This window comes from Genypterus blacodes, unplaced genomic scaffold (genome assembly GCF_046128005.1).
Source record: "Genypterus blacodes isolate CSIRO-AG114 ecotype Tasmania unplaced genomic scaffold, CSIRO-AGI_Gbla_v1 ptg000181l_1, whole genome shotgun sequence".
NCBI classification, from domain to species: domain Eukaryota; kingdom Metazoa; phylum Chordata; class Actinopteri; order Ophidiiformes; family Ophidiidae; genus Genypterus; species Genypterus blacodes.
The window spans coordinates 160,265-185,000 of NW_027466982.1; the positions used below are offsets into that span (position 1 = coordinate 160,265).

General features: G+C 52.5%; 7 protein-coding genes across 11 annotated transcripts in view; 4 read left to right on the forward strand and 3 right to left on the reverse strand.

The window, feature by feature from the left end:
- Nucleotides 1-195: 195 nt before the first annotated feature.
- On the forward strand, nucleotides 196-3,256 carry atad1b (ATPase family AAA domain containing 1b). The gene is made up of 10 exons (XM_076167931.1): nucleotides 196-268; nucleotides 845-1,025; nucleotides 1,313-1,411; nucleotides 1,500-1,620; nucleotides 1,851-2,051; nucleotides 2,262-2,368; nucleotides 2,481-2,570; nucleotides 2,737-2,787; nucleotides 2,894-3,021; nucleotides 3,108-3,256. The coding sequence occupies exons 2-10, from the start codon at nucleotides 852-854 to the stop codon at nucleotides 3,226-3,228; spliced, it is 1,092 nt and encodes a 363-aa protein (XP_076024046.1). The 5' UTR covers nucleotides 196-268; nucleotides 845-851; the 3' UTR covers nucleotides 3,229-3,256.
- A 1,192-nt stretch (nucleotides 3,257-4,448) lies between these two features.
- Nucleotides 4,449-7,338, reverse strand: LOC143014136 (multiple inositol polyphosphate phosphatase 1-like). The gene is made up of 7 exons (XM_076167929.1): nucleotides 6,871-7,338; nucleotides 6,607-6,798; nucleotides 6,289-6,483; nucleotides 6,118-6,215; nucleotides 5,859-5,989; nucleotides 5,322-5,455; nucleotides 4,449-5,240 (listed from the first exon to the last, which is right to left on the reverse strand). Exons 1-7 carry the CDS (start codon nucleotides 7,283-7,285, stop codon nucleotides 4,987-4,989), a joined length of 1,419 nt encoding a protein of 472 aa, XP_076024044.1. The 5' UTR covers nucleotides 7,286-7,338; the 3' UTR covers nucleotides 4,449-4,986.
- Nucleotides 7,339-8,598: 1,260 nt separating this feature from the next.
- smim36 (small integral membrane protein 36) lies at nucleotides 8,599-8,951 on the reverse strand. Its single transcript, XM_076167932.1, has one exon. It carries the CDS (start codon nucleotides 8,949-8,951, stop codon nucleotides 8,649-8,651), a length of 303 nt encoding a protein of 100 aa, XP_076024047.1. The 3' UTR covers nucleotides 8,599-8,648.
- Nucleotides 8,952-9,516: 565 nt separating this feature from the next.
- LOC143014109 (uncharacterized) lies at nucleotides 9,517-12,190 on the forward strand. 4 transcript variants are annotated; one of them, XM_076167897.1, is made up of 5 exons: nucleotides 9,517-9,899; nucleotides 10,054-10,213; nucleotides 10,361-10,425; nucleotides 10,525-10,633; nucleotides 10,708-12,190. In XM_076167897.1, the coding sequence occupies exons 1-5, from the start codon at nucleotides 9,723-9,725 to the stop codon at nucleotides 11,721-11,723; spliced, it is 1,527 nt and encodes a 508-aa protein (XP_076024012.1). In that variant the 5' UTR covers nucleotides 9,517-9,722; the 3' UTR covers nucleotides 11,724-12,190. The 4 variants fall into 4 exon arrangements, with proteins under 4 accessions (XP_076024012.1, XP_076024014.1, XP_076024013.1 ...); XM_076167899.1 differs by having other exon boundaries at nucleotides 10,528-10,633; XM_076167898.1 differs by having other exon boundaries at nucleotides 10,364-10,425.
- Nucleotides 12,191-13,010: 820 nt separating this feature from the next.
- ptenb (phosphatase and tensin homolog B) lies at nucleotides 13,011-17,865 on the forward strand. The gene is made up of 9 exons (XM_076167901.1): nucleotides 13,011-13,695; nucleotides 14,503-14,587; nucleotides 15,584-15,628; nucleotides 15,931-15,974; nucleotides 16,054-16,292; nucleotides 16,378-16,519; nucleotides 16,978-17,144; nucleotides 17,220-17,480; nucleotides 17,604-17,865. The coding sequence occupies exons 1-9, from the start codon at nucleotides 13,617-13,619 to the stop codon at nucleotides 17,802-17,804; spliced, it is 1,263 nt and encodes a 420-aa protein (XP_076024016.1). The 5' UTR covers nucleotides 13,011-13,616; the 3' UTR covers nucleotides 17,805-17,865.
- Nucleotides 17,866-20,420: 2,555 nt separating this feature from the next.
- rnls (renalase, FAD-dependent amine oxidase) lies at nucleotides 20,421-23,438 on the reverse strand. Its single transcript, XM_076167896.1, has 7 exons — nucleotides 23,198-23,438; nucleotides 22,911-23,016; nucleotides 22,695-22,834; nucleotides 22,433-22,591; nucleotides 21,330-21,503; nucleotides 20,996-21,171; nucleotides 20,421-20,767 (listed from the first exon to the last, which is right to left on the reverse strand). Exons 1-7 carry the CDS (start codon nucleotides 23,313-23,315, stop codon nucleotides 20,615-20,617), a joined length of 1,026 nt encoding a protein of 341 aa, XP_076024011.1. The 5' UTR covers nucleotides 23,316-23,438; the 3' UTR covers nucleotides 20,421-20,614.
- A 387-nt stretch (nucleotides 23,439-23,825) lies between these two features.
- The window catches only part of lipf (lipase, gastric), a 4,915-nt gene continuing 4,004 nt past the window's right edge, over nucleotides 23,826-24,736 (forward strand). The window contains exons 1-2 of one of the 2 annotated variants that reach the window (XM_076167908.1): nucleotides 23,826-23,993; nucleotides 24,457-24,598. In XM_076167908.1, the coding sequence (XP_076024023.1) occupies nucleotides 24,461-24,598 (138 nt within the window). In that variant the 5' untranslated portion in view covers nucleotides 23,826-23,993; nucleotides 24,457-24,460. The remainder of the gene's footprint in view (nucleotides 23,994-24,456; nucleotides 24,599-24,736) is intronic. The other variant, XM_076167907.1, reaches the window with a different exon arrangement.

A 24,736-nucleotide genomic window follows, 5' to 3' on the forward strand; every position in this document is an offset into this window, starting at 1 on the left:
TAAAATAATTCACCGTCTTTGTGTTCTTTATTATTTTTCGTTTCGTTCGTAACTTGTACATATTCAGTGCTTGTAATGACAGCAGCGACACCTGCAGGACGGAGGGCACAGCGCAGCACAGCGCAGCGCAGCTAACCGTCTAACTCAGTTTTGCTCCATTCATGTTGTGAGTCAGCAGGGGGCGACATGACGCGTCTGTCTCCGTCACTCTCACCGCGAAGAAGAGAAGCACGAAGCCGGAAGTGTCGCTGCCGCTGTTCGTGACGAGGTGAGTGTTCCGCAGCTTCATGAACGGAATTAAACTCTTTTCCCTCTTTTACTCCATGTTAACCGTGTTTGTGTGAAGCTCAGTCGGCCTCTGACCTCCTGTTCCCCGGAGTCTGTCGGCCAGGAGAGGCGCTGTTTTAGCCGCAGAGCCTGGAAGGTCAAACTAAAGCTAACCGCAGCTAGCCGGAAGCTAAGCGCAGCTAGCCCGCTGTCAGAGAGAAACTTTGGGTTAATAGCACTGTGATAGGACGGGAGGGGGCCCAAGCGACGGTCCCGGGACCTGCAGGGGTCCGCAAGAGTCGTGGGAGCAAAACACAACAGAAGCGCTTAGGGAAGTTTAGCTTAAACACAACCAAACATGTTAGAGAGAGGAGTTTAGTTTGACTCGGTGGCTCGTCTAGTCATCCAGTCACCGGTTAGATGTGAAGCTCAGTCATCGAGTGAGAGCTGAGCTGAACCTTTATCAGATGTTCATGTGTGTTTGTAGCTCCCTGCACAGAGTCACGCTCAGGTGCAGTGAGGCCTGCTCGCCCCCAGGAGGCGCTCCAGTCTCATCCTCAGCTCTGTTTGCTTTCAGTGTGACCATGGTGCTGAAGGAGCTTCCTGCTGAGAACCTGGCCCGCCCCCTGGGCCGTAACGAGGTCCTAGGCCTGCTGTTCCGTCTCACCATCTTCGGGGCCGTGACCTACTTCACCATCAAGTGGATGGTGGACGCCATCGACCCCACCAGGAAGCAGAAGATGGAGGCTCAGAAACAAGTCAGTCTCACACACAAACACACACGTCTCTATGGTAACAGAAAACAAACCCTAAAGACTTCAGTCATCTTCTAATGAGGTCTCAATTCATCTGACCTGTGACTAAGAGGGTTTGACCTTTCTTCTGAGTGCAGCAGCATTCAGATGATTATTATTATTATCATGATTCAATTTCCTCTGCTGCCACTAGGAGGTCAACATTAACCCCTCAGCTGCAGTCTGACACTTAATCATCTACCTGTCTGTCTGCCTGCCCGTCTGTCTGCCTTCCTGTCTGTCTGTCTCAGGCGGAGAAGCTGATGCGTCAGATCGGAGTGAAAAACGTCAAACTGTCAGAATATGAGATGAGCATCGCCGCTCACCTGGTGGACCCACTGAGCATGCAGGTACACACTCACACTCACACTCACACACACACACACACACACACACTCTCTATCTGTCTCTGTGATGAGCTGTCAGCTGTGTCTGTAGATCAGATGGAGGGACATCGCTGGTCTGGACGAGGTGATCACAGAGCTGAAGGAGACGGTCATCCTGCCCGTCCATAAGAGACATCTGTTCCACGGGTCCAAGCTGCTGCAGCCCCCCAAAGGTCAGGACCTGGGTTCATACAGAGTCAGGGTTAGGGGAGCAGAGGAACCTGAGCTGTGCTGTCAGAGAAGCGTCATGTAGAAACTTGTTGTAGCTCAAACTGCAGTGAGGCGTTAGAGCCAGCAGAGGGCGGTGCTGTGTCGTCCTCACGCTGCTTATAGAACTCAGTTCAACTTTGGTTTGAGCGGATGAGATGCAGACTGTAATCCAACCCTGTCACCACGGTAACAGGCGTGCTGCTGTACGGGCCGCCCGGCTGTGGGAAGACGCTCATCGCCAAGGCGACGGCCAAGGAAGCCGGGTTCCGCTTCATCAACCTGCAGCCCAGCACGCTGACCGACAAGTGGTACGGAGAGTCACAGAAGCTCGCTGCTGCCGTCTTCTCATTGGCTCTCAAGCTGCAGCCCTCCATCATCTTCATCGATGAGATAGGTGTGACACACACACACACACACACACACACACACACACACACACACACACACACACACACAGGGCTGTACTGGCTCAGGTTGCTTGTTGTTGCCTGTTTATTGATCTGTCAGAGTGCAGTACCGTCCTTTGACCAGCAGACGTGCTGGTTGCAGATGTGTGTTTGTGTGTGTGTGTGTGTGTAAGTTTACGTTGTCATGTGTTTGTCAGACTCGTTCCTGAGGAGTCGCTCCAGTTCAGATCACGAGGCCACGGCCATGATGAAGGCCCAGTTCATGAGCCTGTGGGACGGACTGGACACGGACCACCACTGCCAGGTAACACGCCTGCTCACCACACGCCTGCTCACCACACGCCTGCTCACCACACGCCTGCCCCCGTGTGTCCTCATGTCCTCATGTCCTCCTCTCTGTGTCTCTGTGGTCTCAGGTCATCATCATGGGAGCCACCAATCGTCCTCAGGATCTGGACTCTGCTATCCTCAGGAGGATGCCCACACGCTTCCACATCAACCAGCCTGTATGCACACACACACACACACACACACACACACACACACACACACACACACACACACACACACACACACACACACACAGACACACACACACAGACACACAGACACATACACTGAGTGGGGTCCAGTGGTCATTGTTGTAATGTGTGTGTGTGTGTGTGTGTGCAGAGCGTGAAGCAGAGAGAGCAGATCCTGAAACTCATCCTGGAGAACGAGAGCGTGAGTCTCCACCTTCAGCTTCCTCGCTCCTTCTGCCTCCTGGAGGAGAAGCGTCTGTCTCTCCGTCTGTCTCACTGTCTGTCTCTCCGTCTCTCCCTCCATGCAGGTGGACTCTGTGGACCTGGAGGACGTTGCTAAGGACACAGACGGGTTCTCTGGCAGCGACCTCAGAGAGATGTGCCGCGACGCTGCGCTGCTCTGCGTCCGAGACTTCGTCCACACACAGAGGGAAAGGTACCAATGTCTTCATGTCTTCATGTCCTCACCTGCCTGATGTCCAGCTGGAGAGTCTCTCTCTAACCCCCCCGTCTCTCTGTCAGTCCCTCAGAAGACTTCATCCGTCCCATCCAGCAGTCTGACCTGCAGAAAGCCATCGGCAAGATGAAGAAATCCAAAACAGCTGGACACCCGAGTGTTCTGATGCACGCAGCTCTGGACTGAACACACACACACACACACACACACACACGGGACGGACCCCTGGACCCCCGGACCCCTGGGAGCCTGTAAATACCCCCTTTTATGTCTTTGTGGCTGTAGACACTCAGCCGTGTGCCATGTTTCTTTTGCATGCTGCTCTGTAAATAAACCTCATTTAAAGTTTACAGGACAAACTGAAGCTTACTGAACACACACACACACTGTGTGTGTGTGTGTGTGTGTGTGGGTGTGTGTGTGTGTGTGGGTGTGTGGGTGTGTGTGTGTGTGTGTGTGGGTGTGTGGGTGTGTGTGGGTGTGTGGGTGGGTGGGTGTGTGTGTGTGTGGGTGTGTGTGGGTGTGTGGGTGGGTGGGTGTGTGTGTGTGTGGGTGTGTGTGTGTGTGTGTCTCTATCTCTAGTCATAGTCATGGAAACGTTTAAAGCCTGTAAGGCAGCGGGTCGTTCTGTTCTCAGCTTCATAATCATACTGTCCATAATAAACATGCATGAAGAACAAACAGGTTGATCATTGTCTCTGAGCTGCACTACTTCCTGTCTGTTGAGCTTCATAGCAACAGATGATGTAATGGCTGTTGGATGATGTAATGAAGTTCACAGTGTCTGTCAGAGGAGCGATGCTGCAGTTAGAGCCTGGTGGAGCAGCTGGGGCCCAGATGTTCCTCCAGACCTCATGGATCCAAACCTGATGATGATGATGAAGAGCAGCTGATTCACCATTGTGTGCATGGCTGTGACTGGATGGACGCGAGGCTTCTGCTGTGTGAAGGTACAGCCGAGTGAAGATGACCCCAGTGTGATGACCCTTCTACTCCACCAGGGGGCACTGAACCCACAGCTTCATCACTGAACCCGCAGCTTCATCACCGGAGCCGCAGCTTCATCACCGGAGCCGCAGCTTCATCACCGGAGCCGCAGCTTCATCACCGGAGCCGCAGCTTCATCACCGGAGCCGCAGCTTCATCACCGGAGCCGCAGCTTCATCACCGAACCCGCAGCTTCATCACCGGAGCCGCAGCTTCATCACTGGAGCCGCAGCTTCATCACCGAACCCGCAGCTTCATCACCGGAGCCGCAGCTTCATCACTGGAGCCGCAGCTTCATCACCGGAGCCGCAGCTTCATCACTGGAGCCGCAGCTTCATCACCGGAGCCGCAGCTTCATCACTGGAGCCGCAGCTTCATCACTGAACCCAGGTCAACTCAGGAAAAACTAGAGACTCATGTTTCAAATGTGAAAAACCTTTAATTCAGTTGTAATAATTTAAAACAAAGCTTTGGCTTCCAACCCTCAGGTATAAACCCACAGGAAGTGGAATGAGCACAGAACCAGAACCCGTTTCCCCCCAGCACACTTTGGCAGATGTGACCCTGAAGAGTTCATCACCAGAAACACCAGAATAAATTACAAAGCTCCAGAATCCTCCTGAGCAAAACAAACCCACCCAAACAATCAAACCCCTGGGTACAGTGAAAGGGTTAAAGGTCACCACTAAGTCACATTTCATTGAGAAAATTAAATAGAATTTATAAAATGGAGCCCAGGTGTAAGTAAGATGACAGCGCCCCCTGCAGTCACAGCAGGGGTCAGGACCTCACAGCTCACTGGGCTTCACTTTCTCACTCTGTTGTGAAGTTTTTCCTGTAAACACATGAAGCCTGTTCTTCATCATCATCATCATCATCATGGAGGAAGATTTGGCTCTTTATGATTGTAAGAGTTAGATTGTCAAAGATGATTCCCTTCTGTCCTCTGATCAGCATTCAGAGCTCCGTGTTGGGTCCACGGCCCCCAGGTTTCACCTCACATTCCTTATAGAAGTCGCAGCCGTCCAGCAGGTGGCGGTAGTTTGCCCGCACGTCGCGGTACAGAGGGGCGTCCTGACCGTCCAGCCCCGGGAACTGAACCGGCGTCTCGTTGAGGAGCATCTGCAGCCTGGGACCTCGCTGGCAGTCGTACAGGACGAACAGAAGGTTAGCGGCGTACGGGACGATCCGGCTCGTCCGGAAACTCCGACCTAAGACAGGAAAGCACCTGTTAGGAGGTGGGTCGGTGTGTTGTAGGTGTGTGTTGTAGGAGTGTTGGTAACGCCTCATACTGTGCTGTGTGTTGTAGTTTTGAGCTGTGGGCGGAGTCTGGTCTTTGTAGAGTCCCAGCAGGGAGAGGAGGGGGAGGAGCGTCTCGCCGTGACCCACCAGGATGGAGGCGGGCTCAGGTGGAGCCTCCTCTGTCCTGCTCAAAGGAGAGTTAGCTCATGACCAACACAGCATGTATCCTTTGTGTGTGTGTGTGTGTGTGTGTGTGTGTGTGTGTGTGTGTGTGTGTGTGTGTGTGTGTGGGGCTGTGTGTGTGGGGCTGTGTGTGTGTGTGGCTGTGTGTGTGTGTGTGTGTGGCTGTGTGTGTGTGTGTGTGTGTGTGTGTGTGTGGCTGTGTGTGTGTAGCGTGTGTGTGTAGCGTGTGTGTGTAGCGTGTGTGTGTAGCGTGTGTGTGTGTAGTGTGTGTGTGTGTGTGTGTAGCGTGTGTGTGTGTAGCGTGTGTGTAGCGTGTGTGTAGCGTGTGTGTAGCGTGTGTGTGTGTGTGTGTGTGTGTGTGTGTGTGTGTGTGTGTGTGTGTGTGTTGTGTGTCATGCAGGCACCTGCGAGGTCGTCCTGCCCGGTCCAGGGTCCTGAAGATGTGATGGAAGAGAGGACAGCTGGACAGACTGCTGATCACGTGACCATGAGACCTCTTCCAGTACTGCTTCAGGTCAGACTTATACTCCAGAACCTAAACAACAACAACAACAACAACAACAACAACTCCTCACATGGCCATGCCCTCTGCTGGAGGTCACAGTCTGTCAGCCATCAGCAACACTGGAATGATGATGATGTAATGATGTAATGATGTCTTACTTTGGCGTCGTCCTCATCAAACAGGAAGCACCAGGGGGAGTGAAGGGACCTGATGGAGAGCTCGTATGAACACAAGATGAAGGCCGCCTCCACCAGGTCTACAGGAGAGAGAGAGTGTGAGCGTGTGTGAGCATGTATGAGTGTGTATGAGTGTGTGTGTGTGAGTGAGACCTGGGGTGAGGCGGTGGTGAGGAAGGCCCAGACGTTCTGCCATCCTCCTCCTCACTCCCTCCATCTCCTCCCCCCACTTGAACTTCTCCTCCTCCACCAGCGCTGTGCGGTTGTTCTCTACACCTTCTACGTAACCACGGCAACGCTCAAAGAAACGCATCAGCTCATCATTCACTTGATGGCTGTACTGAACATCTGAGAGAGAGAGAGAGAGACAGGCAGAGAGACAAGTCCTGAATGAGGTCATGTTACATCCCATGATTCCTTGCTTCTGCATTTGAGTGTTGTCCCCCTGTGAGGTGTGTGTGTGTGTCTGACCCTTGACCCCCCAGCTCTGGTGCAGGCCCTGCTGGAACGCCTCCACGCTGCTGACGCAGCGGTGCTTGGAGCTGCTGTCAAGGCGGATCTGCCGCCGCCTCCCGTTCTCCTCTGACAGCAGCGAGGGAAACATGGCGGCCAGGCGTCGCGCCAGGAGCCGCAGGTCGTCCCGGCCCTTGTCCACCAGCTGACCTGGGACAGGAAGCACAAGCGTACCGTCACCCCGTCAGCCCGGCCCTTGTGTGCGGCTCGTCCGGTCCTTACCGTCCATGTCCTCGGTGTACCACATGTCCCAGCGCCTCAGCTCGTCCCCGGGCCCTCTGGACGCTTCGGTCCGGACCAGATCAGCCAGCTTGTGGATCCTGCGGATGTTCTTGGCGGTCGGGTAGCGGCTCCCGTGGCGGATGACGGCGGTGAGATGCACCGGGACGCAGCGCTCCGCCCGCGGGGCTCTGAGCGCGGACGCGTTCACGGACAGAGCGTCGCGCTGCAGCCGCACGTTCACCTCCTCGTACCGGGTCTTAGTCCCGAAATACGGGGCGATGGTGGGAATGTCCGGGGGCGGCCCGGAGGAGCAGGCCGGGCGGAGCAGGATCAGGATCAGGCCGAGGGGGGCGGCCGTGAGGGGGGCCGTCGTGAGGGGCACAGCGGCCCTGCGGAGGAGGAGAAGCGGCCTCATCTTCAACGGCGCCGCCTTGGTTCCCTTGTTGTTGTTCCGGGTTGCTGTTGTGACCTTTGACCCTATCGTCCGCGCTCCAACGGCAAAACCAAAAACTATTCCGGAGTTAAAACTGCGAAATATTCTGTTATACTTCTAAAGTACTGAAGTAAATGAACATATAACAACATGTATGAACATATATGATCCTGTATGAACATATATTTGACAAGAGTTACCTTGAAAAATGTTAACGAGATAACGCCAAAATATAACTTTTATAAATTGTTTTTCAATTCATCCTCGAGCGGAAACGTATCAATTCACCGAAAATAAGCTAATTTGGATATCTGCTTTTCATAATAAAAGCCCCAACGACATCTACTTGTCACATCTGTTTTTCAAAATAAAGGTGGTCGTAATATAATTCATTATTATACCGATTACAACTACGAAAGCTGCAGCATGTCAGAAATGAGGAGCTTCCCTTCACCTGACAGGGTCAAAGGTCAGGGGTCTATCTTAAGTGACAACACTCAAATTAACTCAACATCATCAACATTTATTGTTGTAGTTTAGCAATCAGACAGCTGTGACAGGAAACAATGATCACACAGTTTAAGTGATGAAACCCACAGACAGAGAGAAATATAAAGGGGAAAAAGATACATGTGTGTGTGTGTGTGTGTGTGTTTATGTAAGAGGATTTGTGAGCGTTGCTCTCTGTCAGTCACCATGATGTCACAGCTGCCACAGTGATGAGAGGATTATCTCTCTCTCTCTCTCTCTCTCTCACTCTCTCTCTCTCTCTCAGTGATCATCTGCTCCATTCATTACATTAATAAGGGGGGGGGGGGGCAGCACCTTCATCTGTCCTCCAGCTGCTCACAGAGTGAGGAAGAGTGTGATGACTGTGATGGTTGAGATGAGAGTTGTTTGTGTGGTTTGGGGGCGTGGCACTTAAAGGCCCCGCCCACAGACCTTCAGATCCATCTTGTTCATTTGTGTGCATAGAAAAGTTTGACATCACAGCAAAGCCTCAGAAACCTATTGGGCTGTTTGACCTCAGTGAGCTCGGCGGTGTAGCAGGGCCGGTTTGGTCCCCAGCTGTGAGCCTGTTTCCCTTATATGGATCAGTCTGTTTGGACACAGAGGTCGACTGATAAGTTCTGAGCCTAAATGCAGTCACTGTTCAGAAATGTGATGTCACCACTGTCAATCATCTGTGAGCGAGGTCAGAGGTCATCAGAGTCATACACTTAGTTTCATTGAACAGCTGCTTACTTGCTGTGTGGCGCCTTCAGCAGCTCTTCCTCTTCCTCTTCATCCACAGGAGCTTAACATCCATCACAAACAGCACCTCTCTCTTCTCTCCTCCTCTTCCTCAGACCAGCGTGCTCCTCTTCTCTCTGTCCCGGCTCAGGTCAGGGGTCGGGCCGGCGGACGCCTCGTCGGGACGACAGCGTGGCGAGGCGGGTGAGTTTTGCATGACCACCAGACGGATGGGCGACTGGCTGGGCGGCGGCGGTGCCTCGGGCGCGTCCTCCTTGCTCGGGTCTTTGCCCCGGCAGTCGTACAGGATGCAGGAAATGAGGAAGACCAGGAGCAAGATGACATAACTGGCTACCAGGATGATGAGGTTCAGGGTGACCGGGTCGATCTCCAGGTAAAACTCCATGAAACCCATGGTGACGATGCATGCCGTGACCCGGCAACACGGGAGGAAGAGGAGGAAGAGGAGGAAGGGCCAGGGACCATCCAGAGAGAGAGAGTGAGAGGAGAGTGAGTGAGAGGGGAGAGTGAGAGGAGACAGACTGATAGAGAGAGAGAGAGAGACAGAGGGAGAGAGGGGGGGAGGGAGAGGCTTTGATGTATCAGCTTTGTTTGATCTTCTTTATCTTCTTTAATCCTCGCTGCTCAGTTTAATAACTTAAGCCACCATTTTGGTTTCACAGCTGCACAGAGCAGAACAATCAAATTAATCACAACAAAATGGACATACACACACACACACACACACACACACACACACACACGTGACCCCCTCATCATATTGATATAAACTCAGTTGTGTCCCTGCTGTAGTTTTTTCTTCTTCTTCTTCTATATTAATGTCACATTATAAGTATGAGACCTTTAAACCTTTATATTGTTTTCTTTGCATATTTATTTCCTTATATCTTCACTTATTGTGGAATGTGAATTTTGACTTTTGTACTTTTAATCGCTCGCGATAAACAAATATTAAACTGTAACTATTTCCGGGTAACCCCGGAAGTTGAAGCAGCGTTTCCTCTGTGCTCAGTTTGTTGTAAGCCTGCTAACATGAGCTCAGCTTGACTCTTTCTCTCTCTCTCTCTCTCTCTCTCTCTCTCTCTCTCTCTCTCACACACACACACACACACACACACACACACAGAGGCAGACACGACACCGGGCCGCGGCGCTGAACGGAACCATGAGCGGCACCGTGAGCGGCTCGGCTCCGCTCCACACGCAGCTCGCTTCCGTCATGGAGGCTCTGGTTCACTCCGCGGTGGCGGAGCTCGCGAGGCTGCTGGAGGACAAACCGAGTCTCCAGCCGAGCCCGGAGGTCCCAGCGGAGAGGGGGGGCGAGCGGCTGCGGGACAAGATGGTGAGCGCGTCAGGCTGTGACGTCACCAGAGCTCATAACGCTACAATCATGCAGGGAAACGTCCTGTCACTGTGTTTACAGACATGACGTCATACTAGGGTGGGACTTGTTGAGTGTTTTCATCCCCTTTGACCTTTGACCCCGTGTCCCTCAGACCCTGTTCGCCTCGGTCATGGAGACTCTGGGGAACGAAGCTCTGGGCCGGATCCTGAACATGGTGGAGGACAGCGGGCCGGACGGCGAGCAGAGGAGCGGCCGAGGACGCAGGAAGCCTCAGACCAGCGTCCTCAACATCCTGAGCCACGCCGGAGTAGGTGCGTACACAGGCTCCGCCCACCCGGACCCGCTGACCTCTGACCCCTCTGAGCTCAAAGTGTTTATGTGTGATGACCCAGTGCCCCTGCAGGTCCCTGGGGTCCTTCTGTCAGCCTCACACTAACTCCCCTCTGTGCTCTGTGAAGCAGAAGCTGAACACTCGTATGGAGCCAGAGCCCCGAGCCCCCAGGCCTCCAGGGCCCCCCTTCAGGTACCAGCTCCAGGTCCTGCTCTCTGCTCCACACCTGCTCTCTGTGCCTCCAGCTCATGACTGTGTGTGTGTGTGTGTGTGTGTGTGCGTGTGTGTCAGCAGACCAACAGGCCCGAAGAGGAGGGCAGCGAGCAGGAAGCGCCCTTCGTCCTGGCGCTGACGGTTAAAGATGAACATGGGAACATCGACCTGGGAGCCATCGCCCAGCGTGAGTGGAGCATCAGGAGCGTCTCTTTCTGTTCTCGCTCACTTTAAAGCCGTTTCCTTTCCTCTTCCTGTCAGGAGCTGCAGCCGAAGCCTCTGAGCCGGTGACCTCTGACCCTGAGCTGCAGGTCTCCGGCAGGCCTGAGTTCGTGCTGCAGAGCGTCACCTGGAAGTACTTTGTGTGCACGGCCTGCGGGAAGTCCTTCACCTCTCAGAGCAACCTGAAGTCTCACTACCGTATCCACACGGGCGAGAAGCCGTTCGCGTGCGCCGCCTGCGGGAAGTCCTTCTGCCAGAAGCAGAGCCTGCAGGCCCACGAGCGCACGCACACCGGCGAGCGGCCGTACCAGTGCCCGCAGTGCGGCAAGAGATTCGCCAAGCAGACGCACCTGAAGACGCACGCCATCATCCACACGGGCGAGAAGCCGTACGGCTGCGAGCAGTGCGGCCGGCGCTTCAACCTGCTGCAGAACCTGCATCGCCACGCCCACGTGCACTCGGGAGAGAAGATCTTCGTCTGCGCCGTCTGCGGTAAAGGCTTCACCCGAGCCGTCACTCTGAAGGCCCACGAGCTCATCCACACCGGGCAGAAGCCCTTCAAGTGCGAGCAGTGCGCCAAGAGCTTCCGCCACGCCGTCAACCTGAAGAACCACCTGAGGATCCACACGGGCGCCCGGCCCTTCAGCTGCGACCTCTGCGGGAAGAGCTTTCGCCAAGCGGTCAACCTGAAGATCCACCGACGGATCCACACGGGCGAGCGTCCGTTCTGCTGCCAGCAGTGCGGCAAGACGTTCAGCCAGCAGAGCAGTCTGATCTCCCACGGACGCACGCACTCGGAGGCGCGGCCCTTCGCCTGCAGCGTCTGTGAGAAGAAGTTCAACAACGCCAACAGCCTGAAGCTTCACCTGCGCGTCCACACGGGCGAGAAGCCGTACGCCTGTGAAGTCTGCGGCAAAACCTTCAGCCAGGGAAGTCACCTCCGCACGCACAAACGCCACGTGCACGCAGGAGGGAAGCAGTACATCTGTGACAAGTGTGGCAAGAGATACTCCGACCAGCGCAACCTCAAGCTGCACAAGTGCGGCTACGCATGACCTCGCCCTCGCTGGGGGCTGGACGCTCTGTCTGAGGGCGCTCTGGAGGCTGGACGCTCTGGAGGCTGGACGCTCTGCTTTAGGAAGCTCTGGGGGCTGGACGCTCTGGGGCTGGACGCTCTGCCGGCTGGACGCTCTGTGGGGTCCTGGCTGGTTTGATTTCTTGTTGTTTTTCAGGTCTTTGTGATGACTGGGGTCAGAGGTCAGAGGTCACACCTCTTCATTGTGTAAATAAGTGGAAATGAAGCTTTGGGTCGTCTTCACAATAAATGAAGAAATATTTAACAATATTAAAAAGTATTTTTGCTTGAAACATTATTTTCTTGACCTCACTTATTCTGGAGCAAAGGGGGTTTCCGTGGCGACGGTCAGCTGATCAGTAGTGCCTGCTCTCAGTGATAAACTTTGGGATCCGTCCAAATGATTTTGTAACCTGGAAAACAATAAAATAAATATTTACACTCTGATTTGTTACCTAGCAACAATCTTTGTGTCACCTCCTCCTTCCTCCTCCTTCCTCCATTTAGAGATAAAGAAATGGGTCAAAGGTCAGGAGAGAAAAGGCACAAAAAGGAGTGTGTGTGTGTGTGTGTGTGTGTGTGTGTCCTGCAGGTGGCAGCAGTGTAACACCACAGATATGTTTGCTTCACGGCCTGAAATCTGTCGCTCCGTGTTTCTCTCGTCCCTCTGCCCCTCTCGATCTTTTCCTTTTCTAAAATACAATAATATTCGGGTTCTTGGCTTTATTACATAATATCATTATGAATCTAGCGGGTTGCCAGGTCGTAATTTTCAGGAACATTGTTGTTTACATTTCTTGTTGATTCTCAAGTGTGTATTTGGGGGACTAAAGGAACGAACCTGGCAACCCAGTGTGTGGACAGGATGCGTCTGTTTAGTTTAGCTGTTACCAGGAGCAGAGTCAAGCTAAAGAGTCAACACAGAGGAGACGGAAGTGATTCAGTCATAAAAATAAAATAAAACAATTTAAAACTCGTTTCATCCGATGTCAGGTCAACTGTGGATCAAATCACTTCAGTGTCATTGGCAGAAATGGTCTGAATTAGAGCTTCGATAAATTCTACTCTTAGCTTAAATACTTTTACACCCGCCCCTGTCCACGTTCTGAACATTAGCCATTTATATTGGATAAAGATATTTAAAATGAGATCGACAACACGCTCGTCAGATCCTCACTCTTTTATTTCCGTCACGCTGCCGGAAGTGCTCCGTGTCGGTGCAGTAAGCTTGACGGTGTCAAGCTCGTTTCGTGTCTTTTTCCCTCAAAGGCGCAGCGGAGAGATTTTCTCCCCGCGTATCTGCGTCCAATCACGGCGTCTGAGGCGCAGCCCGAGGCCGGGAACACCGCGACGTCCGGGGCACTGGAGCGCTACCAAGACGGGAACTGCGGATGGTTTAGTCTCCGGGCGGGGGACCTGGAAGCCCGGGCCCGCAGAGGGAGCAGGGAGGAGGCCCCGGCTCTGCCTGGTTCTGACCCACAATACAGCACCAACGACCGGGCTGCTCGTCTACTAGCAGGCCGGCTAGCTACTGGCTCGGCTTGGCCCGCGGGAGGCGCGCAAGGAGTCCAAACAAGCGACATTTGTACATCCGCCATATTTCATTCTTAAGAACTCGGAGCTTTGCTTTGTGCAGGAGTTTGGGATTTAAGAGACTCGGTAAGAAGTCTGCGGCTGCTAGCTCCGGGCTAGCGACACAGCTAGCCTCTCTCCCCGGCAGCGACACAGCAGAGGCGGCGGACCGAGGAGGACCCGGACCAGGACCAGGACCCAGGCAGGCGGGGGGGAGGAGGACCCGGACCCGGGCGGGCGGACCCTGGGCCGCGGTCCTTCGGCTCCATTGACGGCCCTCTCACGGAGCTCAGGCCCGAGGATGGCGGCGATCATCAAGGAGATCGTGAGCCGGAACAAGAGGCGCTACCAGGAGGACGGGTTCGACCTGGACCTGACCTGTATCCTCCAGACCAGTTTGACCTCTGAACTCTACAACCACACTGCGCTGAGACACAAACACGGAGCTCTGGTTCTGAATCAGTGCAGATGGAGTTCATGCAGATCATTTAGTGTTTATGTGTGGAGCTTTACACACACACACACACACACACACACATACACACACACACACACACACACACACACGACCACAGGTCATATCGTAGTTTCTGGGTGCATTTTGAGTGTGAGGAGACTTGTGTGCAACGTCTTTGTGTTCATGTGTGTGTGCGTGTGTGTGTGTTTGTGTTCATGAGTTGCTTTGCAGCAGCTAACGATGTGAAGCTGAAGCTGCTGTTTGGTTCTGTTTGGTTCTGCCGGACTCCGTGCTGCAGCAGCTGGAGGTCCTGAGGTTCTTGTCCTCTGCAGATGAAGACATTTTGTCTCCGTGTCTCGCTGTAGTTTTCCTCAGCAGGTCGCGCTGCTAGCGGCTAAGCTAACAGTGTGTCAGTGGCGTTGCATCATCGGCAAAAGAATGAAGAGTGAGACAGTGTGTGTGAGAGTGAGACAGTGTGTGTGAGACAGAGACAGTGTGTGTGTGAGAGTGAGACAGTGTGAGAGTGAGACAATGTGTGTGTGTGTGAGAGTGAGACAGAGTCAGTGTGTGTGAGAGTGAGACAGTATGTGTGTGGGAGTGAGACAGAGACATTGTGTGAGAGTGAGACAGTGTGTTAGAGTGAGACAGACCTGTGAAGTGTGGTAGAGTGAGACAGTGTCACAGAGATGTGAGCCCTGGTCTGTTGTTGTGCTCCTTGACGGTCATGCAGACATTTATCCAAACATCATAGCCATGGGTTTCCCTGCTGAGAGGCTGGAGGGCGTCTACAGGAACAACATCGACGACGTCGTCAGGTGAGACGCTGAGCCCACCTGCTCACATCCTGTCTGCTCAGGTTTAGAGCCAGCACCTGAACGCACCGCCCGGTGTGTAGAGCCAGCACCTGAACGCAGCGCCCTGTGCGCCTGAACGTGTCTCTGGCACCAGGCTGGGGTTCTGATATGTGTGTGTTCCTCTGTCAGTGTGTAGATGTTTGTGCTTCTTCAGGTCTCTAGGACTTTCAATGGACCTGTGTAGACCTGTACGGACCCTCACAGACCTGTGTAGACCCCTTATGGACCTGTACGGACCCTCACAGACTTGTGTAGACCCCTCATGGACCTGTACAGACCCTCACAGACTTGTGTAGACCCCTCATGGACCTGTACGGACCCTCACAGACTTGTGTAGACCCCTCATGGACCTGTACAGACCCTCACAGACTTGTGTAGACCCCTCATGGACCTGTACGGACCCTCACAGACTTGTGTAGACCCCTTATGGACCTGTACGGACCCTCACAGACCTGTGTAGACCCCTTATGGACCTGTACGGACCCTCACAGACCTGTGTAGACCCCTCATGGACCTGTACGGACCCTCACAGACTTGTGTAGACCCCTCATGGACCTGTACAGACCCTCACAGACTTGTGTAGACCCCTCATGGACCATGTACGGACCCTCACAGACTTGTGTAGACCCCTCATGGACCTGTACAGACCCTCACAGACTTGTGTAGACCCCTCATGGACCTGTACGGACCCTCACAGACTTGTGTAGACCCCTTATGGACCTGTACGGACCCTCACAGACCTGTGTAGACCCCTTATGGACCTGTACGGACCCTCACAGACCTGTGTAGACCCCTTATGGACCTGTACGGACCCTCACAGACCTGTGTAGACCCCTTATGGACCTGTACGGACCCTCACAGACTTGTGTAGACCCCTCATGGATCCGTGTGGTTCTTCCAGATGGATCTGTGTTTTGCTCTCATGACTCTTCTCTTCTAACTCAAACTGTCTTTCAGGTTCTTGGACTCCAAACACAAGGATCATTATAAGATCTACAACCTGTAAGTACTGTCTGTCTGCCTGCCTGCCTGCCTGCCTGCCTGCCTGTCTGTCTGTCTCCTGCCTGTCTGACCTCAGATTGTGTCTGTGGAGGCTTTGAGGCCAAAAGTAAATGTGAGAGTAGATTCGTACTTTCAGATCCTGTGTGTAAACAAACCTGAGCCAGATGTGACCTGCCTGTCTCTCTGCTCTGACCCAGTTGTGACCTGCCTGTCTCTCTGCTCTGACCCTGTTGTGACCTGCCTGTCTCTCTGCTCTGACCCTGTGGTGGCCTGCCTGTCTCTTTGCTCTTTGTCGTCCTCAGGTGTGCAGAGCGACATTATGATGCAGCGAAGTTCAGCTGCCGAGGTGAGATGACATCATGGTTAGTGCCTGTGTGGCCACAGGGGGCAGTGTTTCCCTCATTAACCCTTTGTGCCCCCCTCAGTGGCTCAGTATCCCTTTGAGGACCACAACCCCCCCCAGCTGGAGCTGATCAAGCCCTTCTGCGAGGATCTGGATCAGTGGCTCAGCAAGGACGACAATCACGTCGCCGCCATCCACTGCAAAGCGGGCAAAGGTCGCACGGGGGTCATGATCTGTGCCTACCTGCTGCACCGGGGGAAGTTCCTGAAGGCACAGGAAGCTCTGGACTTCTACGGAGAGGTCCGCACTCGAGACAAGAAGGTACGGCACCCTGCCACAGAGGATCATGGGTAGTGCCTCTGCATGTGTAGCTAACACTGTGTGTGTGTGTGTGTGTGTGTGTCAGGGCGTCACCATCCCCAGTCAGCGGCGTTACGTCTTCTACTACAGCTTCCTGCTGAAGAAGCAGCTTCACTACAAACCTGTGGCCCTGCTGTTCCACAGGATGCTGTTTGAGACCGTGCCCATGTTCACTGGAGGCACCTGCAGTAAGACCTGTCTGTCTGTCTGTCTGTCTGTTCCTCTGTCTGTCTGTCTGTTCTTCTGTCTGTCTGTCTGTCTGTCTCTTCCTCTGTCTGTCTGTCTGTCTGTCTGTCTGTCTGTCTGTCTGTCTGTCTGTCTGTCTGTCTGTCTGTCTGTCTGTCTGCCTGCCTGCCTGCCTGTCTGTGTGTGTCTGTCTATTTGTCTGCCTGCCTGTCTGTCTGCCTGTCTGTGTGTTTGTCTGTCTGTCTGTCTGTCTGGCTGTATCTGCCTGTCTATCTGCCTGTCTGTCTGCCTGTTTGTCTGTCCCTTCCTCTGTGGCCCCGCCCCTCAGACTCTAGCTGTGTTGTAATGCAGCGCCCCCATGAGGCGTATCTGTCATTACACACAACACAGCTGAGCGGGTGATGGAAACTATGGTTACCAACAATGCTATGTACTTACGTGTGTGTGTGTGTGTGTGTAGACCCTCAGTTTGTGGTCTACCAGCTGAAGGTGAAGATCCACACATCAAACTCCTCCCACACGCGGCGCGAGGACAAGCAGATGCTGTTTGACTTCCCTCAGCCACTTCCTGTCTGTGGAGACATCAAGGTGGAGTTCTTCCACAAGCAGAACAAAATGATGAAAAAGGTGAGGATGAGGATGAATCGGCTGCTCTCCCGCCCTAAGGCTGTGAGTGATTGTGACCTTGGTTGTGACCTCCAGGAGAAGATGTTCCACTTCTGGGTCAACACCTTCTTCATCCCCGGGCCCGAGCAGAACCACAAGCTGGAGAACGGCACCGGGACCCAGCGGGAGGCGGCGGCGGGTGGCGGCAGGACCTTCCCCGTCCACGTGGAGCGAGCGCCCGCCCTGATGATGATGATGGGAGGAGACAGCGACTTCCTGGTCCTCACGCTCACCAAGAACGACCTGGACAAGGCCAACAAGGACAAGTCCAACAAGAACTTCTCCCCCAACTTCAAGGTGTGTGTGTGTGTGTGTGTGTGTGTGTGTGTGTGTGTGTGTGTGTGTGTGTGTGTGTGTGTGTGTGTGTGTGTGTGTGTCCTGGTTGTCTTCGTCTGTCTCACGTGTCCCTGTGTCCTCCAGGTGAAGCTCTTCTTCACTAAGACGGTGGAGGAAGCAGCTAACTGTGATGCTAGCTGTGATGCTAGCAGCACGCCGGCCTCGGTGACGCCGGACGTCAGCGATAATGAACCGGATCACTACCGCTACTCTGACACCACGGACTCTGACCCCGAGAACGAGCTGTTTGATGAGGATCAGCACAGTCAGATCACTAAAGTCTGACACACACACACGCACACACACACACACACACACACACACACACACACACACACACACAGCTGAATCAAGGGACCAGAACGATCTCTGGGACTCGCTGATCAAAGAGCTCATTGGTCGCTTTAAGCCCCACCCCCTTACTGCTCAACCCCAGACTGGACAATCACGTGAGACGGCAGTGGGCGGGGCCAGCCTGATGGACATGGAGACCGATGAATGGACAGACAGGAGATTTTAACAAAATAAAGGAGTAAAACTTGAATATAAACAAATGAAAGGCAAGTAGACTTCTTTAGCAACTACACCTCCTTCCCTCCTTCCTCCCTCCTGCAGTCTTTCTTTCCTTCTCATCTTCCTCTCTTCTGTCCCGTGGCTTCTCTCTGCACCTTCATCATCTTCAGCCCAGATGAACCTCAGACTTGACCTCTGACCCCTGACTCCTCCTCCTCAGTGTTGTAGAGATGAAGGACCTGATGGATCCATGGAGCTTTTATTGTGAAGGGCAGAACCACATGGATCATCAGGGTCCATTCAGACTCCAGACCTGAAGAGAAGCACACACACTCAGAGCTCAGAGGGGAAGATGATGAAGATGAAGATGCTGTTATTGTGAAATGATCAAAGTTTATTTTCCTTCTTTTATTCTAAGGAAACTTTAACTCCAAAGTTTGTTGACACTAAAACACCAAAATGAAGCTTCATCTTCATCTTCATCTTCATCATCTTCAGGTGCTGATCAGCATGTGGCTCAGACAGGAAGTGGGCTGGTCTGGATGGATTTGGACTTTTTATTCACCCAAAATACCAAAGTTCCTTTAGATTTCAAATCAATCGGTTTCTGCTGCCAAATAAGACAAAGAGACTTCCTGTTTGATCCTCACAGTCACAGACCAGACCTGATCCTCCACATGGGCCGGACCCTGGTCACCTGGGCTCAGCTGGGCTCGTCACAGAGAAGCCACTTCCTGTCTGAATGTGTGTAGTTGTTGTGGGTCTGCTGTGGACTCAGACTTGTAACCGTGGCCACGCCCTCACTCGTCTCTCCTCCAATCAGCTGCTCGTGTTGTTTTCGTATGACATCATTTCACTCGTCAGTCATTAAGCTAAAGTGACGAGCTAAAGCTAAAAAGCCCAGTGCTTCACCGCTCGGTCCGTCTGTTGCTAAGCGACACGTCTGAGGCCGACTCCAGCAGGACGCTGCTCTGTGAGAGCCAGGGGGGCGGAGTTTGCACTTTGTAACGGGACAAAGTTTGATGTCTCCAGCAAGCGGGCGAGTCGTCGCCGTCCTGAGGGAAGCGGCAGGGTCGCAGTGAATCGCTCAGACTTGATGTTTTGATAGGACGGTGGGCGGAGCTACTGGTTCTGTATTGTGGGCGGAGCTGCAGCAGCATATGTGTTTGTGCTCCAGCAGGTGGCAGCATTCCATCTGTCCTGCATCAGGGCGCCCTCTAGTTTGGCCTGGAGACTCGTCCCTCTCTCGTCGCTCTTTCGTCCTGCCCCGCCCTCAGTAAAGTGATGCCAGCGGTGGCGATGTTGTCGTTGCAGGAAGTGAAGCTCGATGGCGGTTATTTGACCAAATGTGGTCTCATAGGCGCTGAAAGCTGTCAGCCAATCAGCTTGCTTGTCAGGTTCTGTCGGACTTGACGGACGGCGGCCTCAGAACAGTTTTACCGCCACATCCTACTTCCTGTTGAATGGGTGCTGTCAGCCCTGACCTCACTTCCTGCTTTAATCTTAAAAGTCAGACATTTCAACGCCACTTCCTGTCCCCTCTGTTTACATCCAAACCACCACATAGTGACACAGTGGGTAACTATGGAAACGTGACTCTCGTCGCCTGACTGAAGCTCAACGCGTTCACGGTCATCGACATTTTCCCTCGGCCTTTATTCCTCAGTTACCACGGTTACCAGCTCGGTTTGTGATGTTTGACTTCCTGTTTCATTTCCAGAAACGGTTAAAGATCCCAACTTTTCATCAAACTGGACTTTTGCACTGTTTCCAGGTTCTTACAGGGTTTCACCTCAGACAGGGCAGTGAGCAGCTGATGATGATGATGATGATGATGAAGATGTCAGGTTTTGTTGTTCTTGTTGTTTAACAGTTAGCAAACCGTGCAAAGATTTCTCCCAGTATCACCATGGAAACCACCGTGTAAGGTTAAACTGCCCCCCCCCCGCTCTTTTCTTTATTTCCCTTATTTTATAATGAAATACAAAAACACTGTAAAGGTGAATAAACTATTTATAAGCAGCTGTTTGTGAGAATCCTTTGATCTGATGCTGTCACCATGGTAACCTGCTCACTCCATGTTATTGGAGCATCATGGTGTCAATCAATCCTTTCCTTACAAAGTGCTTCAGACTTTTCCCCCCATTAGGATCCAACATGCTCTCCACCAGGGGGCGTGGCCCAGCGCAGCATGAAGCTAAGACACGCCCCTCCTGTGTGCCACCCCTATTCTGATGAGGAGGCGGGTCCACTGGTCTGCAGCCAATCAGCAGGGAGGCTAAACAACCTCAGACTACTTTGATCCCAGTGTCACACACACACACACACAGCTGACTGGAGGCTCTTCAGATTTATCAAAGTGAATTCATTGGAGTTCTTTTACTTGTAAATACATTTTTATTTTCATTAATTGATCATTTAAGTGCCAAATCACAAACTGGTCCACTTCCTGCTTCAAACAGGAAGTACATCAAAGTCACATTTGTCCTCTGTGAGGCTCAGGGGACCATCAGCGCCCCCTGCAGTCTGAAGAGATGCTGTTCACACCCAGAGTGCCCCCAGTGGTCAGAGACTCCTCCTCCTCACAGCGAGGCCTTCAGCACCTCCAGCACACTGAGTGCCGACTCCACGCAGCCGTCCAGGTTGGAGTGACTGAACCCGTCTCCTCCGCAGACCAGCAGAGGCTCAGTGTGGACCGTCATCTGTCCTGGAGTGTCTGGCACCGGGGTCAGGACCTGCAGGGACCAAAGACCGTCACTCTGTCTGTCTGTCTGTCTGTCCAGTTAGCACCATAGCACGCTGTCACAACTTCAGCACAAGTCTGTAAGTCTGTCACTTCCTCTTCTTTCTGGTTCTATGGCGCTCATTCTGACAGTCAGCATCTCATATAATACATGCTTCTTTGAAGGGAACCCGGAAGTCCCCTTAATGGTCCTCTGACTCACACGTCACACTCGGCTCACCTGGGAGTAACGCCACTTCTGACACTTGATGCTGATTGGTCGAGGCAGACCAGGAAGCAGCCTGTGAAGTTCCTGTAAGATGATCGGCTCCACGTCTTCTTTGTCCTCCTCCAGGTGCTGCAGACCGAACGGGACGCTGGTGTGGACAACCAGGGACGGACCGCAGCCAGGTTCCACTACACACACACACACACACACACACACACACACACACACACACACACACACACACACACACACACACAGCTGTTGATTTCTTGCTTGAGGTGACATTATCAGATATAAAGTGAAGCAGACAGACAGTTAAAGCAGACAGACAGGTGAGCAGACAGACCTGCGTTGCGTTTGCTGGAGTCCAGGGCGATGTAGCAGATGCAGGGGTTGTCGCTGACGTAACGAGCGACCCAGGGAAAACTGAGCGACACGTCGGGACCGAAGAACAGAGCCAACGCAAAACGGGACGAGTACACAACCCCGTCTAACTGCTCCCTCTGCTGGACACTCAGCACTGAGACAGGCGGGGACACAGACAGGCAGAGAGACAGGCAGGGACACAGACAGGCAGAGAGACAGGCAGGGACACAGACAGGCAGAGAGACAGGCAGGCAGACAGACAGAGAGAGAGAGACAGGCAGAGAGAGAGACAGTCACTCAGTGTTCTCAGTTCGGCAGCTTGATTCTTTTATCTTCACATTGACCTACATTTAGATTTTTTCAATGTAAGCTTCAAAGATTTAACACATTTTTCATGACACACACACACACACACACACACATCTGAGTGTGTGTGTGTGTGGGGAAATGGGCGCTGTCCCTGTCAGCGAATCAAAAGAGCTGAAGATGACATCATCTTCTCGGATGAGGTGTGTGTGTGTGTGTGTGTGTGTGTGTGTGTGTGTGTGTGTGTCACTGAATCACTTAACTTCATAAATAAGCTAAATCTATTTTCCCCTGACAGTAACCATAACAACCAGCTATGATCAGTCAGAGTGAAGAGTTTCATTGCAGCTGCCCTGTGGTACAAAGCTGCTACTGCAATGTGGAAGCATGACATCATTCTGTGTGTGTGTGTGTGTGTGTGTGTGTGTCTGTCTCTGTGTGTCTGTCTGTCTCTGTTTGTGTGTGTGTGTCTGTCTGTCTGTGTGTGTGTCTCTCTCTGTGTGTGTGTCTCTCTCTCTATCTCTGTGTGTGTCTGTCTGTCTGTCTCTCTGTGTGTGTGTGTGTGTGTGTGTGTGTGTGTGTGTGTGTGTGTGTGTGTGTGTGTGTGTCTGTCTCTGTCTGTCTGTCTGTCTCTGTTTGTGTGTGTGTGTGTCTGTCTGTCTGTGTGTGTGTCTCTGTGTGTGTCTCTCTCTGTGTGTGTGTCTCTCTCTCTATCTCTGTGTGTGTCTGTCTGTCTCTCTGTGTGTGTGTGTGTGTGTCTGTCTCTGCATGTCTCACTCTCTTCCAGGTCTCCCTCCAGCTGCAGTATCTGAGGGACGGGCATCGTCAGGACGACGGCATCAAAGCTCTGGCTGCGTCCCAGCTTCCTGTGAACCTCCCATGATGCACCGCTGCGATACAGAGCGGTCACATGATTCTCAAAGCACAGGTCGGCTCCTGAGGGACAGAGACAGAGACACCAGCATCACCTCCTCTTCCTCTTCCTCCCCCTCCCCCACTGTCCTCCCTCTCCCTGCAGACAGACAGGCAGCTGTCTCACCTGCCTGGCTGAGGTAGTGTCTGCTGATGGCGCTCATGCCCTGAGGACAGACGAAGTCCCTGCTGTCTCTGTGCTGCGAGCCCTGGATCAGAGCGTCCAGAGGCCTCAGGACGCCGCAGCTCTGCAGCTCTGCATACACACTGCAGAGGAGCAGTGCATCATGGGACACAGAGAGACAGAAGGGCTGTCTCCATGGTTACGTGGGATGATTGTTACCTGCTGTGTGATTGAGCGTAGGACGGAGAGACGGAGACGTACTGAGCTCCCAGGTCAGCTGAGTGACAGGACGGGTCAGGGGGACGGTAGGTGGACATCCGGCCCCCTGGGACACACAGACAGGGAGACAGGGAGACAGGGAGAGAGAGGGAGACGATTAAGCACCACGTGTGAGTGTGTCTGTCTGTCTGAGCGTGCGAGTGTGTGTCTGTGTGTGTGTGTGCGTGTCTCTGTGTCTGTGTGTGTCTCTGTGCGTGTGCGCGCGCGCGTGTGTGTGTGTCTCTGACCCGCGCCCCTCGCTTTGTCCCACACTGTGATCTTCACTGCGTCCTTCTTCTCTCTCCTCAGCAGAGCCGCGCACAGGCTTCCGGTCGGTCCCGCTCCTACGATCAGCACTCGGGACATCTTCACACGGAACCAGAACCTCAATCAAACTCGACACAAAGCTCCGAACACACACGCCCCCCTGTGAGTTATACAAGACTTCTATACGTTGGCCGAACAGAACATGTCCGGGGTTTTATGGCGGAAAAAGGGCAGCGCTTCCTATTGAGATTTTCATGATAAAAGTCCATTCACAGCGGGGTAATTTTCAAAACTATGTGATGTTTCATGGAGATTCATTCATAGATTTATCTTTTTTATTTGTGTAAGAAATCCTTTTTTTTAATTAGTTTGTTCGATTAGTTTGAGTACATCAAAGTAAGAAAATGAAAGAAACACATATATTTAAAAAGGGTTTATACGTCCGTTCATACACTTCATACGTGTTTATCAAATTCAAATGATTATCTCGGAAATCATTTTAGCAAATATAATTTGTTCAGTTGAGTTTATTCGCGATGCGGCTGTAAATATATTATTTTGAAGTAATAACGTCCTGTGTTATTGTCGGAGTTTCATCATCATCCTCTTCCTCGCGCTCACTGAGGGTGAACTGTGTTCGGTCATATCGATGTAATCATTCACTTAGTCTGATCAGAGCGCTGTGCTGATTGATCGATGCAAACGGAGAGCTGCCCCCTCTGACGTCGCTTCCGGGCAGAACAAAGTCCTCAGATGAGGAAGAGGAGCGGCGGGTCGGTGAGTTTGTTTCGCTGCTCGCATGTTTCAACAAACCGAAGCTGTTTGTTTGTTTGTTTGTTAATTTGTTTGTCCGATAGAAGCAAACTAAAGTCTCGAGTTTGTTTTTCTAAATGTTTGCGTGAAATTTAGTGACCCCGTGTGGCGTTCAGGGTCATCATGGTTGTACTTGATGTTCTACAAACATCTGAGCTTAAAGTTTGTTTGTACTTTCATGAGGACGGAAATGTTAGGAGCTTAAAGTTACTGCTGATTTATTTAAATGACCGTAATGACAAACAAACTCATTCTGATGTCAAGAAAAGCAAATCAACAAACAGAATGTAAACAACACAAATTAGTACAAGTTAATATCGATTATATATCTATTAATACTGAACAACACAGACTGAGACAAGATGATGAGTGGCTGCTGTGTGTGTGTGTGTGTGTGCGTGTGCGTGTGTGTGTGTGTGTGTTTCAGGTAGATGATGCAGTGTGCAGTGGTGTGTGTGTTGGTGCTGTGCGGCCTCGTCGTCTCCGGGCCGACCGACAGTGGAGTGCGGCGTAGCTTCTTCAACGGACACCTGGAGCAGAAGCTGGACCCTGAAGTTCACATGAACATCGTGAGTGCACACACACACACACACACACACAATCACGCACACACACACACACACCCCTGTCTGTGTGTCTGATGTTAGTGTGGACAGAAGAGTAAACTCACTTCCCCTTCAGTCAGTGAACTTCAGCACTTTGTTGTT